Source organism: Chionomys nivalis, chromosome 1, assembly GCF_950005125.1.
Source record: "Chionomys nivalis chromosome 1, mChiNiv1.1, whole genome shotgun sequence".
NCBI classification, from domain to species: domain Eukaryota; kingdom Metazoa; phylum Chordata; class Mammalia; order Rodentia; family Cricetidae; genus Chionomys; species Chionomys nivalis.
In genome coordinates, this window is record NC_080086.1 from 147,847,571 (window position 1) to 147,866,828 (window position 19,258).

The following is a 19,258-nucleotide window of genomic DNA, read 5'->3' on the forward strand; positions in this document are numbered from 1 at the left end:
CAGAGCCCTTGGTGAAGAATAAGTCAGTATCTTATTGCCCTCTGCTTTCTGCCAAGCATGCCTAGCTCCACTTTTTCCCACCCAATTTCTGACGATGCATCACTGATGATCACTGGGGGTGACATCAACATTCATGACCATGGCACTGTCACATGGAAGGAAGAGAATACACAGATAATAAGCTCTTGGAGCCACTTGGGGGAAAGAAATTAATTCTCCACAAAAGATCACGGTGCATAAATTGCTCCCTACTATGATACAGTACAGCATTCTTTTTCCACAATGTTTTAGCATGCTAGTCACATAAAATATAAAAAACACTAAAATTTAAATCCAGACAAACTCTGTCTAGAACAAAACTACTGTATTGTAAGAGTTGCTATTACCTTAAATTCTGACAGCCATTCTTCCACAGCCCCTATCTCTGAGGTGAACATCTTTCCACATTTGTTCCGAACCTTCAACCTGAAAATGAATATAGAAAATGTGAAATATTTGAACTTATTTGTATTTCATTTTTATTTATTCATATGTTTATTAGTTTTGTTTATGGGTTAGGGTTAGTGTTCTGTATCCCTGCAGGCCAGAAGAGGGCACCAAATCTCACTACAGAGCCACCATGTAGTTACTGGGAATTGAACTCAAGACCTCTGGAAGAACAGTCTGTGCTTTTAACCACTGAGCCATCCCTCCGATATCTTGTATTTCATTTTTAATACTATGTATGTATAGAGGTGTTCCTGTAGTTACCTCTTACTTGGGAAATTGCAAATATAAATTACTACATTCATTTAAAAATCAAGGCCCACAAGCAAACCTTAATGCAAGATTCTAACAAAAGCGTAAATATCATAAAATAATAAAGCTGCCTCTACAATTTTCACTCATCTTTCAGGAGTGCCAGCTTGAAACAGAGAATGGGAGGGGCTTTGAGGGAGGACACTCCATTTTCTGGCTTCTTTTGATTGCTTTGTATTAAGAGAATTTTTAAACAAAAGTGACAATATCCACCATAAAGCTACTCAATAAGGGTTACTCCGAAGAGTGACTTTACTTAAGTATAAAAATAGCACACACACAATAGGAAATGTAAATTTCTATTTCATGCAAAATCAATGTACAATCTCCTCTTCTTCACCTATCCATCTAAGTCTGCGTATCAGACTTAGACAATTGTTTCCTGAAGGAAAACACTTACTCTAGTTAAACTCTGAGCTGCTTGATTCCAGCACAAATCTGACCTACTATAGGTTCTTCTCAGCGATGTAAACGTAGCAGAAAGTGAGGCCCAATGGTCAGAAACAGAATCCTGAGTCCACTCTTACTTGTAGTATGACTTTGGCAAGACATTTCCCTCGCTTCTGTATTCATGAAGAAATGGTAACCACACATCCTAGTCCAAGGGACTGTTCTGAGGATTAAGTTTCATAATGCAAATAAAAGCATTTATCACAGTGCCTGGCAATAAGGATTACTATTCAGTAATAAAGAATACCACAAACCCAAGGAACCTCTACTCCACTGTCTACCCAACCATGCAGACATACCTAAATGAAAAACACAGCTTCTTGCCAACAAATAAGTTAAGTCATGGTGACTTGAGTAGTAAATATCTACTTTTCATATAAAAAAGGAGCCCATTATCTTTGTATCAAGTCAAGACTATCAGAAAAACACACATACTGTGTGCACTGTGTCGTTGATTCAACAGACCTGTCTAAACAGGGTTTTGAAATTATGTTCAAATATTATCCAGAGTACTGTTGGATCAGGTTATCACCCTTAAAATTCAACAGGGAAAAAAAAAATCACATCTTCAGCTCTCAGTATTGGGAAAACTCTCCTGTAAAGCAAATGTTTTTATATTGACCGCTATGAATCATAACTGATTGCCTTGTTTGACTTTAAAAAAGTTGGAAGGAAAAGTTTCCAGCCTGACTTGATCAAAAAGGCAAAGCTCCATGAATTTCACCTATCATTTTAGTTTAGGTTCGGTCATGTTGCTGTTGGGCTGCTCTGTTTTGTCTTGTTTGGTTGGCTACTTGGATGGTTTCTGAGACGGGGTCTTACTTTAGCACAGCTGCCCTCAATGCATAGCCTTCCCAGTTCAGCAGTACCCACATGCCCAGCTACTTCACATTCTTACTTTCTTCCCACTTCTACCTACTGACATTATATTTCCTTTTGTATATATTTGCAAAACAAAGCAAATACAGACACGTGTGTTTTCTTGTATATTCTACTTCTGAATAATGATAAAAAGTTATCACGAATAGGCCATAATAAATCGTTATGAATAATAGGGATGGTGAAATTTTCATAAAAATACAAAACAACTGCTATTAAAATTAAGACTTATTTATTTTTATTTTTTTATTTTTTTGGTTTTTCGAGACAGGGTTTCTCTGTAGCTTTGGAGCCTGGCCTGGAACTAGCTCTGTAGACCAGGCTGGTCTCGAACTCACAGAGATCTGCCTGCCTCTGCCTCCTGAGTGCTGGGATTAAAGGCGTGCGCCACCACCGCCTGGTAAGACTTATTTTTATACTATTAAGAATCAATAGAATGTGCAAAAGGCACAAGATAGTCAAGGCCGTCTTGAAAACAACTGAGCTGGAAGACCTGAGCTGGAAGACAGCAGAGTTTACTATAAAACTTAACAAACCTTACAGCTAACTCAACATGGTATTCTCAGAGGGACAGAAAAATAAGTCAACAGACCAAACAGTGGTCAGAAGCAGACCTACGAATACATGGCCATTGATTTACTGCAATTTTGTGAGGGAAGAACACAATAAACGTGGCTAGGCCAACTGAACAGCTGTGTGGGCGCAATAAACAAATAGCCATGATGCCCTGGATCACATAACACGCAAAACCCATTTCTAGTCAAATTATAGGTCTAATTAGAAAAAAAATGTAAGAAAGGACTTTCATAACCTGGGGTAGGGACAGATTTCTTTTTTTTTTTTTTTTTGTTTTTTTTTTTTTTTTTTTTTTTTTTGGTTTTTTGAGACAGGGTTTCTCTGTAGCTTTTGGTGCCTGTCCTGGAACCAGCTCTTGTAGACCAGGCTGGCCTCGAACTCCCAGAGATCCGCCTGCCTCTTCCTCCCAAGTGCTGGGATTAAAGGTGTGTGCCACCACCACCCGGCGACAGATTTCTTAAAAGGCACAAAAGCACTAATCATAGGAGGGAGAAGTACATTGGATGTCACTAAATGTAAGGATTGTTTATACATCAAAAGATAACACTTAAAGACTAAGGGGGCAAAGTTAGAGAGTGGAAGAAATTTTTTTCAACTCAGCATATATGTACACAACCTACATAAACATTATTTAAGAAGGCAGAAGACCCAATAGGAAAACCAAGACCACCTCTTAGCCAGGCAGAAACCTAACAAAAGAGAAAGAAGTACTCAACTTCATTAGTTATCAAGGAAGAGTCAGTAAAAATGTACAAGAAAACATGATGCATCCCTTTTCACCTCCCACCCCCAACACACACACTAAATATGGACAAAATGAAAGACAGACGATACCATGTGTGGCAGTTTCCAATTGGTGGCTGTGCAGGGAGGACTAGGGGAGGACAAGAGGTGTGACTTGCTAAAGGAAGAATATTATTGGGGGAAGGCTTTGAGTTTCAAAAACTCCTGCCATTTAAATTAACTCTCTCTGCTTCCTGTTTGCGGATTAAGATGTGAGCTCTCAGCTGTTGATCCAGCTCCATGTCTGCTTGCTTGCTGCCATGCTTCCCACCATGATGGTGGTAGACTCCTGTATCTCTGGAACCATAAGCCCAAATGACTATTCCGTTTATAAATCTTTTTCCCCTTGCTGTTTATTTCCTTGATACAGGGTCTTGATGTAGCTCAAACTGGATTTGAACTCGTTATGTAACCCACACTGGCATCAAACTTAGCCGCTCTCTTGCCTTGGTTTTCCAAGTATTGAGATTACAAGTGTGCGCCATAACACTCAGAACCTATAATTGTTTTAAACTATGAAGTCAATACAGTTCCTGGAGAACATTGTTAAGAAATAAGCCATGGGGGCTGGAGAGATAGCTCAGAGGTTAAGAGCATTGCCTGCTCTTCCAAAGGTCCTGAGTTCAATTCCCAGCAACCACATGGTGGCTCACAACCATCTGTAATTGGGTCTGGTGCCCTCTTCTGGCCTGCAGGCGTACACACAGAATATTGTATACATAATAAATAAATAAATATAAAAAAAAAAGAAAAAAAGAAATAAGCCATGTATAGAAAAGCAAATAAGTCAACCTCAAAAGCAGAAACAGAATAGAATGAAAATGATTAGTGCGTGGGAATGTCAGGGGAGACATTGGACGGGTGAATAGAGTCTACCTTTCTAATATGCATATATGAAAACTATCACAATGGTAGATCTTTTTTGTTTGTTTGTTTTTTGTTTTTTGGAGTCAAGGTTTCTCTGTAGTTTTGGAACCTGTCCTGGAACTAGCTCTTGTAGACCAGGCTGGCCTAGAACTCACAGAGATCCACATGCCTCTGCCTCCTGAGTGCTTGAATTAAAGGCGTGCGCCACCACTTCCTGGCACAACGATAGATCTTAAAGGTTCTCACCACACAAAAGAAAAGTAAGAATGAAGAGGGCTGGGAGGGTTAATCTGTTAATCACAATGTGGACATATATCAAGACATTATTTTGGCCAGGTCCATAATAGCAGCTCTTGGGGAGGCTAAGACTGGAGAATGGCCATAAAGTCAAGGCCAGCCTGGATTGCACAGTGAATTCAAAGCAAGCCTGAGCTACCTTTTCTCAAAATTAAAAATAAAATAAAAATAAAACAAAAAAATCAGAAACATGGCATATATAATAAACATATTATATATCTATTTTTGAGACAGGTTCTGACCCAGACTGGCCTCAAACTCATAATCCTGCTGCCTCTGCCTCCCGAGTGCAGTGTATATAATTTTTATTTGTCAATTATAATTTAGTAAAGCTTTGAAGAAACCAAATCCATACATGGTAAAAAATAATAATAATAATAATGACCCTTTTAAGGTGACTTTTTTTAACTTTTTGAAAAATTTTGACATTATAATTGCAACATTTCTCCTTTTACTTTCTTCCCTCCAAACCTCCCATATGCCTCTCCCCACTATACCTCAAACTCGTGGCCTTTGCTTTCATCAGTTGCTAGTGCATGCACATCTGTATGTGGATATACAGATATATCCCCAAATATGGCCTCAATATTCCTAAATATGCTTAATCTGTCTAATGCTACTTGCACGTATGTCTTCAAGGCTGACTATTCTGCATTGGACAGCCAACTGGTACGCTCTTCCCTGGAAAGACATCTCTCCTGTTTCCAGCTTTCCTTGGTTGCCTTACAGTCCTTTGTAAGGCTGAGGCCTCATGGGTTTTTCCTTCTCCACTTCAGCATGTCCACTGTGGTTGTCCTTGTTCAGCTTACATTTGGGCAGTCATGTTGATGAGACATTATGGGTATATCTTCTGACATCAGTAGGAGACACAGTCTCACAGCAAACCCCCTAATCCTCTGGCTCTTACAATCTGTCTAACCCTTTTGCAAGTTCCCTAAGCTTTGGTTGTGGGAGTGTTTTGTACTGTATCCATTGGGACTGGGTTCCACAATTCTGTATATTGATTAGTTGTGGTTTTCTTTTTAAAATTGTTTTTATTGAGCTATACATTTTTTTCATTCCCCTTCCTTCTTTAGTTGTGGTTTTCTATAATGGTCTCTGTTGCGGGAGCTCCTTCCGCTCCTTCAGCCAATAGCCGCTGAGATGGGCTGGTATCTCAGATGCTATTGGCTGAAGGAGCGGAAGGAGCTCCTGCAACAGGTCTCCATCTGTTGCAAAGAGAAATTTCCTTGATGAGGATTTAAGACTACACTTATCTGTGATGATTAAGGACAGATAGATTGTTTGTTGTTAGGGATTATGCTGGTTTAGTAAAGTAGTGGTTGTAGATTTTCCTCTAATAACCATGACTCACTAGCACTTAGTAGTTAGCTGGGTTTCCAGTACCAGGAATGGTTTCTCTCTTGTTGAACAGGTCTTAAGTCCAATCAGAGAGCTGTTGGTTACCACCAAAGTATGTGTACTACCACTGCACTCTTAGGGCTATTGTGCCATGCTGGTTGTTGATGTAGTTCATAGGTGTTATAGCTGGGTAGGGCTGTTGGTTGCCCCCCCTCATTTAGAAGCTTGCATGATGCCTATTGGTTCCATGAAAACTAGTTCTCAGGAAGGACGTAGCCAGGTTAGTTCCAGCTCAGGGGTCTCTGAGTCCTATTTTTGAAATGCATGGTATCTGCAGCAACAGGAACTTACCTTTCACCTTTAGGAGCAATGAAGGGAAATAGCAATAGGCTGTATATTTTGGGAGTGTCTTAGACAGCTCTGGCCAACAACTCAAAAGAGGATTTCTCATGCCTAGTATTTTTTAGGTGGCCTTTGACTCTTTGACCCATATGAGGAAAGTTCATTAAAATTATAAATGATATTTATACACAGAATTACATGTATTATTTTTTCAGGTAAATAATTAATATGATTCCGCATGGCCTTTTCAGACATCCTTATTGTTATTTTACCCACTTCTTATACATTTACTTCCCTCCCCCTCCTTAAAGAGTCCTTCCTTTCCCACGCCCCTATCAGTTCACTCATATCCTGGCACTTCACTTTACCCTACCCCACCTTCTGTATTTACCCTTCCCGCTCTCTCCCTAAGGAGCTCCCTTTCCCATTTCCCCATTCAGATGACTTGTACCCTGCTATTCCCCTCTCTATTGTCCCCAGCTCCTTATCCTGGCAAAGATTCACTGGTTATACAGGTTATGTACTCACTTCTGAAGATTTGGAGCTAGGAACCTCCAATGAGAGAACATGCATCTTTCCGGGTTTAAGCTGCTCATTCAATATGATCTTTTCTAGTTCTATCCATTTATCTAAAAAGCTCATTATTTCATTTTTCTTTCAGCTGAATAATATTCCATAGAATGTATGTAGCACATTTTCATTACCCATTTGTTAACTGAAGGACATTTAGGCTGGGTGAGCAAGTTTATGTAAAATTGAATGTCTAGTCCTTTGTGTATATACCAAGAGTGGTGTAGCTGGATCTCAAGGTAAATCTAATTCCAGGTTCCCAAGGCACCACCATGCTGATTTCCATAGTGGCTTTACAAGTTTGCAATCCCACCAGCAATAAATAAGTGTTTCCCTTTCACTGCATCCTCTCCAGCAGGAGCTGTCATTTGTTTTACTGATGATGGTCATTGATTTGGCCATTCAATTAAAAGTAAGTAAGGATATTAAATATTTCTTCATTTCTCAACTACTTGTGTTTCTTCTTTTGAGAACTCTCTGCTTTCTGTACCCCATTTTAAAATTGAATTACTTGTTTTCTTGATGTCCAGGTTTTTCTTTTAGTTCTTTTTTATACTAACTATTCTATTCTATTTTATATACTAACCCTCTATTGCAGTGGTTCTCAACTTTTCCAATGCTGTGACCCTTTAATATAGTTCCTCATGTTGTGGTGGCCCCCAACCATAAAGTTACTTTGTTGATACTTCATAACTATACTTGATACTGTCATGAACTGTAACATAAATAACTGATATGCAGGATTGTCTTAGGCAAAAGGGTCATTCAACCCCCCAAAGGGGTCCCCACAGGTTGAGAACTGCTGCTTTACCGGATGTGTAATTAGTAGAGTTTGTTTCCTATTCTGTAGCTTGCTGCTTTGCCCAAAGGATGGTGCCCTTTACCAAACTGAGTATTTTCACTTTCGTGAGGTCCCATTTATTAAATGTTGTTCTGGTGTCTATGCCATCGGTGTCCTATACAGAAAATCTTTTCCCATACCAATGAGTTCAGGGCTGTCCTCTGATTTTTCTTCTTATGATAAGGTCCTTAACTCATTTGAAATGAGATTTGTGAAAGGTGATAAATATGGGTCTATTTGCATTCTTCTACATGAAAACATCTAATCCAGTTAGACCAGCACCATTCACTGAAGAGGTTTTTCTTTCTAGTGTGTATTTTTTGCTTATTTGTCAACAACAAAAAAAAATTAGGTGTCCATAGATGTAAGGCCTTCTTTTGGGTCTGCAATTTGATTCCACTGATCAACATGTCTATTTTTGTGCCAATACATGCTGTTTTTATTACTGTAGCTCTGTAGTACAATTTGAGATCGGGAATGGTGACACCTCCAGCAGTTCTTTTATCATTTAGGAGGGTTTTAGCTATCCTGTATTGTGTGTGTGTGTTTCTACATGAAGCTGAAAATTGTCCTTTCAAGCCCTGTGAAGAACTGTGTTAGAATTTTGATGGGGATTACATTAAATGTGTAGATTGCTTTTGGTGAGGCAGCCATTTTCACCACATTAACCCTACCAATCCACAAATCATGGGAGATCTCTCCATCTCCTAATGTCTCCTTCAATTTCTTTCTTTAATGTCTTAAGCTTTTTGTTACACGTGTCTCTCACTTGGTTGGTTAGAGTTATCCCAGGATATTTGTTTCAGACCGTTGTGAAAGGTACTGTTCCCCTGATTTCTTTCCCAGTCTGTCTATCAGCAACATATAAGAAGGCTGGTGACTTTTGTGTTAATTTGTATCCCACTACTTTGCTGAAAATGTTTATCAGTTGTAGAATGTTCCCAGTGGATTTTTTAAGGGTATTTTACATAAAAATCTTATCTGCAAATAAAGATACTTTGACTTCTTCCTCCCCTATTTGTAACAAGTTCATCTTTTAAAATATCTCATCATAATGGTGATGCACACCGTTAATCCCAGCACTCAGGAGGCAGAGGCAGATGATCCTTGAATTCAAAGCCAGCCTGGTCTACAGAGCAAGTTCCAGGATAGTCAGGGCTACACAGAGAAAACCTGTCTTAAAAAATAAATAAAAGAAAATTTTATTATAACAAAAAGAGGTATATTAATAATAAAAATGAGGTCTGAATAATTAGTGCATTTTACAGGAAAGCAATTAATGTAATTCTATACAGAATAGGATACATAGTTTAAAGAAAAAGAGGAAGAAAAGTTACCAGTAATGGCAGGCCAGCTGAAGCTTTTCTTTGTCCTTACCCCACGTTCATAACATTATGTCATTGTTTTTAACAATTCTTTCCAATAGGCCCAAGCTCCCAGATGAGCCACAGTTACAATTAAAGGCACCACTAAAGACTAGGTGGGGCAAGATGGAAAGTGACCACAGAATAAAACAGTGACTTAGAGACTTTCTGTCTACCAAGAGACTTTGCACAGTTGTTACTCCACCCCTGCATTGCCTACTGAATATGGAACCTATTAACACCACAGCAAAGCCTTGATTATGTAACAGCCAGCTCTCCACAAAGCTGGATATATCAAGCACTATTCAAAATATACTCTTACATTTTTAAAGTACTTTATTCTTTCCCAAGGTGAAAGAAACAAAATCAAAATGCAAGTTTCCCACTGGGTAACTAACCTCTTATTTTTCTTCAAATATGTTCTGAAGCACAGTAGTTAAAATTAAGTTAGACAGTTCAGTAAGATTCTAAGCAGCATTTAACAAGTATAGTTTATGAAATTGCTATATTTCTGACACAATAAACCTTCCTAAATCTATCATTGTATTCAATTCCCATACAATATTTTTGTTTTAACCCTAATAATGACCAAAATTCATCATTTAAAAGTGTTGTCATCAGGGACACACAGCATTATAATTGTTTTTTGTTAATCCCAAAGATCCAAGAGACCACTGGCCCATCATCATGGCCAAATTAATTAAAACAAGCTAATTAATTAAAGCAACTCTTTTTATTTGTGTACATGGGCTGCCTCCCCCTAAGGCAGGGTTCAAGATTCAAGAGGTCAGCATTGGACATGGGCAAGACAACAGTTTTTATAGCTCAGGGATAGGGGACTCCAAAATGGGGGATTTGGGAGGGTTATACAAGCAGCATTAACAAGATGGCCATAATAAGGTGGTCATGACAAGGTTATCATAAAAAGATGGCCATAACAAGGTGGTCATGACAGGTGGTCATGACAAGATAGTCATAACAAGGTGGTCATGACAAGGCGATCATAACAAGGTAGTCATGACAATAAAGTCATAACAAGGTGGTCATGACAAGGTGATCATAAAAAGATAGCCATAACAAGGTGGTCTTGACAGGTGGTCATGACAAGATAGTCATAACAAGGTGGTTATGACAAGGTGGTCATGACAAGATGGCTATAACAAGGTGGTTATAACAAGATGGTCATAATAAGATAGCCATAACAAGGTGGTCATAACAAGACAGCCATAACAAGGTGGTCATGACAAGATAGTCATAACAAGGTGGTCATAACAAGGTAGTAATGACTACCTTTTCAAACAAAGGTAGAGTTGCAAGATGGTCATAATAACTTTTTCAAACAAATACATAGTTATTGTTTCCTATAACAGGCAGTAGAGAACCATTTGTAGTTAAGGTTATAGGTGGCGCATGACCCAATCCTTGAGAAACAGAGGTTTAATAATAAATAGGAATAAACCTAGTTTCTTTTTACTATGACTTTCAAGCCTAAGATGGAGGTAGGCTAGTTTATCAGTTTTATCATCAGCTAACTCAAGAATATAAAAACTTAAACTATAAATCTAATATTTTCCTCATTCCTACTATAATTTCATATAATCTCCTTCATCATGAGGTATTCATTATAAAGTACAACAAAATGTTTATATATATATATATAAACATTTTGCTGTACTTTAAGATATATATCTTATTATTTTAAAAAACAAGTTTCTATTCATGGATAGTGATATATCATTTCTTAAATATGTTATTTATTTATTTATTTGGGGGTTACATATCAAACTCAGAGGACAACCTGCAGGAATCAGATCTCTCAATCAGCCTTGTAACCAGGTTCCAGGGATTAAACTCAAGTTGTCAGGCTTGGAAACAAGTGCCCTTACCCACTGAGCCATCTTACCAGCTCCACATCACTAAACTTTTAAACCTCTCCTCCATGTGAAGAGCCCACTGTGACAGCTAATTAAGTGCTGTCAGAATGCTCTCACAGTTACAAAGTGAAACTCTGGAAAACAGAGTAGAGATAACTGTTCAAATTATGTCACAGAACAAAAGTGACTCCATCTATGGGTTTTACTGTTAAGTCTGACTATGAAGAAGCAGAGGATGAGGTGCTGCTAGCTGCCCCATGAAACTACTGCTCAGCATGTAAGGAAGAAAGGGTAGAAGTGTGGGAATCTTTTTAAATGCCCATTGTTTAAGCCTGTTTTCCCTATAAATCACAAATCACCTATCTGGTTACTGAAAATTGAGCATTTTTTTAAACTCAAGGAAGTATTTTTTGAATAAAACATCATTTGCCTAGTCCACAGACAAATAAGAACATGCTGGAATGTCAGTGTGCTATGGCAACCAGCCCTGAGGGTGTCTGTTGGGAAAGCTAGGACAATAGAAAGAGAGATGACAATCATTCCTCACATTTCCATCTCCTATTCTTCTCAAATTCTCCAGAACTTCACAAAATGCCTTGTACAGGAAAAGGATGTCTACCATGAACTCTAAAAGAAGTTAGAAAGCAGTATTTTCAACAACCATGTTGATGTCTGAACTAGTCCTACAACTGCTTTGACCAAACCCACACAACAAACACAATACCCGGAGCCCTGAGGCCAGGCTTGAAGACTTCTGTCTCTTCATTCCCTAGGGGTCCCTTCTCCTGTAACTCAGATGGCACAGCTAATGAAGCCCAAACCACCATGAAGGGGGAGTTTTGTTGGGCTAAGCCACTAAATTTGATAACGGTTTGACAGGGTACAATCAATACACAAAACATTAACCCCTCTCTGTCTCTCTCTGCCACTACCCCTTCCTCTCCAATCCTCACTCCTCTCTTCTGTCTTCTTTCCCTCTGTGTCTTACTATGCAACTCAGACTGGCCTCAAATTGGCAACTCTTCTGTCCCTGCCTCCCAAATGCTGAGATCACAGGTGTAAGCCCACCATGTTCAGCCAAAACACTAAAACTTTAACACTTCGAACATACCATCTCTATGCAAGGTATCATTGCAGAGCCCCCATAACGGACTTTTAAAAGGTCAATACAATAAGGAATTTAGAGTTGATAGAATAATAAACAATCATTATTACTGGGTATGTCAATATGAAATGGGCATTGAGGGGCTTGAAATGGCTCAGCAGTTAAGAGTACTTGCTTTCCAGAGGACCCAAGTTCAGTTCCCACTACCCAGTTGTGAGACAGCTCACAACTGCCTGTAAGCAGGCAACAAGCAAATACATCACACACACACACACACCACAGAGAGAGAGAGAGAGAGAATAATAAAAATAAATATTTTAAATTGTCATTTAGAGGAAAAAGTTTTCAAAGCTCTTTAATAATACAGTGATAGATTTGTCATCTGTCTAGGCTTACTAAGTATAACACATTAAAATAGGAAATAAAATAGAAGGTTCTTAGTACCTTCATAGTCTTATGTAAATCATTAAAATGAGTTGCATAAAATATGCAATACAAAAATTCATTACTTTGTTAGACATTCTCAATTTTAACACCTTAGCATTTCAGAAAAAGAAACATGCAAAAGATCATGATCCATATATTCAACCCATAGTGCCTTAAAAGATGAATACACAGATAGCTTTCAAATGTTAGTATTTTTCCAAGGAATAATTTTTTATTTTGATATCAAAATCCAGAACATAATTTTACACATAATACCTTTAAATTAAAACTCTAAATTTTGAGATTTAAAACTTCTTCCAAAAGATGGAAAGAGGAACTAATCACAAAAGATTTTGTTTCATACCACCAGGAAACTACAAATCATCAAATCCATAGTATGAAAGAGTTGCTTGAGTTTTTGTTGTTGAGACAGGGTTTCATGTAGCTCAAGCTGTCCTCCAACTCCTCTGTAGCAGAGAATGAACCTCCCATCTCCACCTCTCAAGTGTGCAGGCTACAGATGTGCACCACCATGCCAGCTTCCATGTAGTGCTGGGAATCAGCCCCAGCACATGTTGTGCAGACATTCCAGCATCAGAGCTATGTCCCCAGCCCTAGAATACTTCCTAAAACAAATGCTACACCCAGGAGGCATGTGTTATTCTCATATCAATAAGAAGTGTCATTTCAACATCTGTACGGCTCTGACTAAAAGAAATTGGTCAAGAAATTGAAGGTAGTTCCAGAAAGGCTGAATGAATGCTCACTTAGAGAGAAGCTGCAAAGAATCTTGCAGACATCCAAAGAACAGAAATGTAGTATAACCCTCTTGAGAAAACTGGGCATAAAAGTTAGAGACCAAAACATAGGTCTCCGTGTTCTAAAGGCCATCCATCATCTTGTTCAGGTGGAAGCTCCATCCCAAGCCCCACTCCCTTGGGGTTGCCTCAGTGCAGACTCCACCCCTGAGAAAGCTCACCAAATGATGACCCCTCCCCAGAGATGCTCAAGACCACTCCCACAGGGTATTTAAACTGCCCTGCAGAGAACACTGGTTTTCCATTCCCATCTCCTCTGTAGGGGGCTGGAAAGCCATTCAGGAGTGTTTGTATCCATTAAACCTGGGCTTTTTCTAACTCGGGCTGATTTGGTCTGATTTGGATTAATGCCTCGGTGGAGAGGCTTATGGGGTGCAGAAACTTTTCACATCTACTTCTACTCCATGTGCTGTGCTATTTGCTCACTGGCTTCCTAACTAAAGTGCTGTAGCCCATAATGGTTATTGTATCATCACATTTTTGCTCCAGACCCACGAGCATTTTCATGTCAAACCCATGTGTCTCTGGCTGGGCCCTAATTTCTTTATTTTGGGCCTGAATACAACTGCTTGCAATCCTGGAGGCCAGCTGTCCTTGTGACAGATGTTTAACTGTGATCTAAGAGTTGAGGCCGAGGTAAGGACTAGGGTAGATAAGTTTGGAAGGGTTTTTAAAGGACAGAAATGGCAAACATACCTAGTAGCTACGTAAATATAACTGTCTCAGAGAAATCTACCAGGAATAAACACTTTTATCAGGAAAAGCTAAAATTTTATAACTTTCCTTAGCAATAAAGTTCCTCAGAAAGAGTTCATATCAGGTGTGTTAGTTTGAGTAAGAATGGCTCCCACAGACTCATATGTTTGAATGCCAGGCCCATAGGGAATGGCACTATTAGGGGGTATGGCCTTGTGGAGGCAAGTTTTGAGGTCTCATATGCTCAAGCTGCACCCAGTGTGGTACATAGTCTCCTGCTGCTGTGTGTGAATTAAGAAGCTCAGTTTCTTCTCTAGCACCTGCATGCCACCATGTCCCACCATGATAATGGACCTAACATCTGAAACTGTAAATATTAAATATTTTCCTTTATAAGAATTGTCTTGGTCTTCACAACAATAGAAACCCTAACTAAGACATCAAGCTTGGAATCAGTAAAACCTTGAGGTCTTTCAAAAGCAAAACAAAACAGTTGCCAAACAGATCATTCTTATCTTGTACTTACTTAGTCACATATATATTTTGTTTGTTTGTTTTTTCAAGACAGGTTTCTCTGTAGATTTAGAACTTGCTCTGTAGACCAGGCTGGCCTCAGACTCACAGATCTCTGCCTGCCTCTGCCTCCTGAGTGCTGGGATTAAAGGCATGCACCACTGCCCAGCACTTAGTCATATTTTTAACATTTAAGTTACAGTATAGCCTTGCTTCATTGGATCACACATAACAGGCATATAAATACTTATTTTATGGATGAATACATGAAAAAACATAAAATTTTGCTAGTTTGGACCTTGGATTCTGTTCTCTAAGTTGATTCTCAGAATCAACTTCTGATCTTCCTGTCTCTACCTCCCAAGTGGTGCAATTACAGGCTTCTGCAACCACACCTGGTTTATGCTGAACTAGGGATCAAGCCCAGGGCTTCATGAATGCTAGTCAAGCACTTTTCCAACTAAACTCTATTCCAAGTCCCATTCTCACTTTTTAATAGTATATTCACAACATTAGCTAACCACTCCTAGGTAGGTGACATCATAGCATGCAATAAGAGTCATTTTAAAGGAAGAAAGTATGTGTATGTGTGTGTGTGTGTTTGTTCATGCCTGCAATGTAAGTATGTGATAGTCATGGGACAATTTGCTAGACTCAGTTCTCTCCTTCTAACATGTGGGTTTAGGGGATCTAACAGGTCATTAGGCTTAATGGCAATTGTTTTTAACCTTACTGAGTCATATCACCAGTACAGGAATTTTATACTAAAGAAAATGTACGGATCAGAGCCAGAGACATGTAAAGTCATCTAACAATAATTGTTAAGATTTTACTCAAACTGAGTGTAGTCTGAATATAGGAAGTATCAAACTAAGAAAATATTTGTGTCAAAAATTCATACCTTAATATAGTTAATATAGGAAAGGAACAGGGTTCTATGCTGAGGAGAGATACAAAAAAGACAATTAATAGAAATCTCTGAATGAAAAAAACAGGAGAAATGCCAAGAGAGAATACATAAACTATAAGGATAGGATCAAAAGAAAATCTGACAGCCCAAGAGCATAAAACAAAACAATGACAATGAAATGAACTCAATGAAGAAGCCAGGTTTTCACTAAACTCTAATGGAGGGAAAACTTAAAGCAAATATAATGGCAATAAATTTACAATTAGGAAGGCTAGCTGCTTTTCTATTGCTGTGACAAAACACCATGACTAAAGCAACTTATAGAAGGAAGGCTTTATTTGGGTCTTTCAGTTCCAGAGGGATAGGAGTCCAACACTATCATGACAGGGAACATGGCAGCAAGTAGGCAGTCATGGCACTGGAGCAATAGCTGAGTGCTTACATCTTGATCCACAAGCAAGAAGCAGAGGGTAGACACATTGAGAACAGCTCCAGTCTTTTGAAACTCAAAAGCTGGACACCAGTGACACACCTCCTCCAATAAGGCCACACCTACCAACCCTTCCCAAACAGTTCCATCAACTAGGGACCAAGTATCCAAACATATGAGCCTATGGGGGCCATTCTCATTCAAACCACCACAGAAGGTAAGAAGAATGGACTCTATTTGTCTGCTGTAAACCAAGACATTCACTGTGAAATGCTCATGTTTAACTTCCTCATCAATAAACTAACATATAAATGATTCCTAACATGATTTCTAACTCCTTGGTCTCATTCTATCCTTATGCTTATATCCCAGCATGTCAATGATTAAATATTAATCAATATTTGCTTACAGAAAACATTATTTTATAAGAATGGTTAATGCCATTAAGTGGATTCATACATATTTTATACCACTGGCTCTACGAAAATGACTTTTTTGAACTTAAAAGGACTTTTCAGTTTCTTTTAAACTATCCAATAGCTTGCTTTAAGTATTGCTTGAGGTAAAAATCAAGTTTATAACATGTTTTAAAAAGCAAACAAACAAACCTATTACACAAAGTGATAGATGGCATTGTAAAACTATAAAGAATTCCTCTCTCTCTCTCTCTCTCTCTCTCTCTCTCTCTCTCTCTCTCTCTCTCTCTCTGGTAGCCCTGGCTGTCCTGGAACTCTATAGACCTTGTTCGCCTAGAACTCAGAGATCCACCTGTTTCTGCCTCTCAAGTGCCAGGATTAAAGACATGTGCCACTAAAACAGGCTCAAAGAACAACTCTTTATGTACTAGAATATTCGTAATACAAATGTTAAATTCCTGTTTAAAAAAAAATACAAAAGTCTGCCTAGGTGGCTGGGGATGTAGCTCAGCAGTAGATCACTTATCTACACCCACAAGGCCTGAGTCTGGGCAGCAATGTGGGGGCGGAACGTCAAGCTCTCCAGTCAGAAACTTCCTTCCTTTTTTTCTTTTCTTCGTTTCTTTGTTCTTGCCAGAAGACATCTTATCTTTGTGATTAAGAAGCTGCCATCCCATTTGCTAACCAAATAAACTATAAAATGTTTGGAGAAAAATGTTTTTCTTTCCCTTTTAAATTTTTATTTCTGTATATGTTGTGGCTGGGGGGGCTCTCAGAGCCAGAGAGGACATCAGATTCCTTGAGCCGGAGTTAGAGGTGGCTATGAGAAACCCAGTGCTGGTGCTGGCTACCAAACTAAGGGCCTCTGGAAAAGCAGCAAGCATTCTCAATTTCTGAGTCATTTCTCCAACCACTGATTCATTTTTGAAGGACCTATAGCATTCATCTAAAAGCACAAACCTCCAGAAAAAAAAATCGAGAATTCTACTATCAGTACACATTATTGTCATTTTACTTTATTTATTATTTGTTTACTTTCAAGCTTTTTGAGATAGGGTCTCACATAGCTCAGACTGACCTGAAGCTCATGGTAATTATGTTGCCTCAGCCTTCCAAGTGCTGGTGTTACAGTATTACACATTCAGTTCATAATTTTATTATTTTGTTTAGTAATATTTTATGTCTTGTTGTTGTTGCTTGCTTGTATAGTCTCACTATGTAGCCCCAGCTCACCTGGAACTTTCTATGGTAGGCCAGGATGGCATCAAACTCAGACATTCATCTGCCTCTACATCCCAAGTATAGGGATCAAAGGCAAGTACCACTACACCTAGCTAATGTAATAGTTTTTCAAATACAAATATAAACATCTTAGTCTTGAGGTACAGCTCAGTTAGGAGACTGCTTGCTTAACATGCACAAGGCCCTGGGTTCTGTCTCCAGCACCTCAATAAAATAAAAATAAAATAAAAGAATAAAATTATGTAACAGTTTAGAACTTAAAATTTTGTTAGTGATTATAGGCAAAACTAGGCTTAGATATTATTAGAATAATGCATACAGTATCTAATAACTATTTGCTGAATAAAGGAGTAAATTTTGCCCATCACAATGCTTGATAAATTTGCCATCTGCTCTCCATCTCCACGGCAACTCTGAGAGCCTGGCTTCATTGTGTCTGCACAGTGCTCACGTAGCCTTCCTCCTCTGGACTCCTCCCTTCCGCAGTGCACCAGGCACATTACTGCTATACTGATCTTCCTGAAACATCACGCTTTCTCTGAATATATGCGCCCATCCTATCTCAGTCTTCCACATCAAACCACCCTACAAAACGGGCATAGTTCACTAATCTCAACTTCCCTCGTCCTATCTAAAACACCCCAAGCCACTCCAGCCTGTGTGACCACTTCTCTCTGCTCTGTATTCTTTTTGCTTGTCAGCGTTTTACAGTCTGCCCAGAAAGAACTCCAGGTTCATGCTGATGAGGGGTGTGTTTGCCAAGGGAAAATGTTCATGGAGAGCCATGGCATTGTATCTGTGAGCCATCAAAGCCTCGCCCAATGGCATAGAGACTGATTAATATATGTAACCACTTAAAAAAAATCTCCTATTAGAAATAAAAATGATTTATTTTATTGAATATAAGAACACCATAAGATGAAATTTTCAAATATACTATTAGGTAGAAACCTGCAAGAGCAATTATTTGCTGAACTAAGATTTTTTTTCCAAAACATTTGTATCATCTTTCACAAAATATAATTTTAGTACATTTTAGGTGATTCAAGTATTGTCTCAATCAAACTTCATTTTGCTCTGATGACTAAGACAAAATTCTTAAAGTCTTCTGACAGATTTTAAGAGGTTGCCGTAAAAATTTCGAACTACAAATTATCTGAAGAGTATTCATTGACAGATTGTTATGTAAATGCATAGAAAGTAGCAGACTGATTAAGAATGCTTCTCATATATTCACTAGATCAGAACAGCAGGCTGACAGTTTAATCTTTCAAGCCCTGTCAAGCTCATACAATTTATGCAGACTATAGGCTTGCAGCATCAGAGTGGGAACAAAGAAAGGGGCTATGAATAAGCAAAAACAGACAAACGAGGAGATCCTGCTAAGGGTTATGCATTCAACATTTTTGTGTTTGCAAAATCAATATTACTATGTATTCAAATTGTAACATTAATATTTTAACAAGCCCTTGATTGCTTACTGAGTATAATGCAGGGTTTTCCTATTACTTTGCACTATTGGCGAAAAGACAATAAGGTCTGCCCTCTGTCTTTAAGGGGCACACAATGCAGGTGGCTAAGAAAGGGGGTGGGGAAGTGAGGAGAAAAAAATCAATTGATGCAGTACCAGACATTTTGTGGCTGGTTAATTACAAGAGCTTAGTTAGCATCACAACTGAATTAGCATCCTAGTAAAGTTCATAGTTTAAAACAAGTGATT

The 19,258-nt window shown here is 38.6% G+C and overlaps 1 protein-coding gene across 2 annotated transcripts in view; it reads right to left on the bottom strand.

The window, feature by feature from the left end:
- The window catches only part of Hycc1 (hyccin PI4KA lipid kinase complex subunit 1), a 73,881-nt gene that overhangs the window by 43,519 nt on the left and 11,104 nt on the right, over positions 1–19,258 (bottom strand). For both annotated transcript variants that reach the window (XM_057763621.1, XM_057763630.1), the window contains exon 2: positions 387–465. In XM_057763621.1, the coding sequence (XP_057619604.1) occupies positions 387–437 (51 nt within the window). In that variant the 5' untranslated portion in view covers positions 438–465. The remainder of the gene's footprint in view (positions 1–386; positions 466–19,258) is intronic.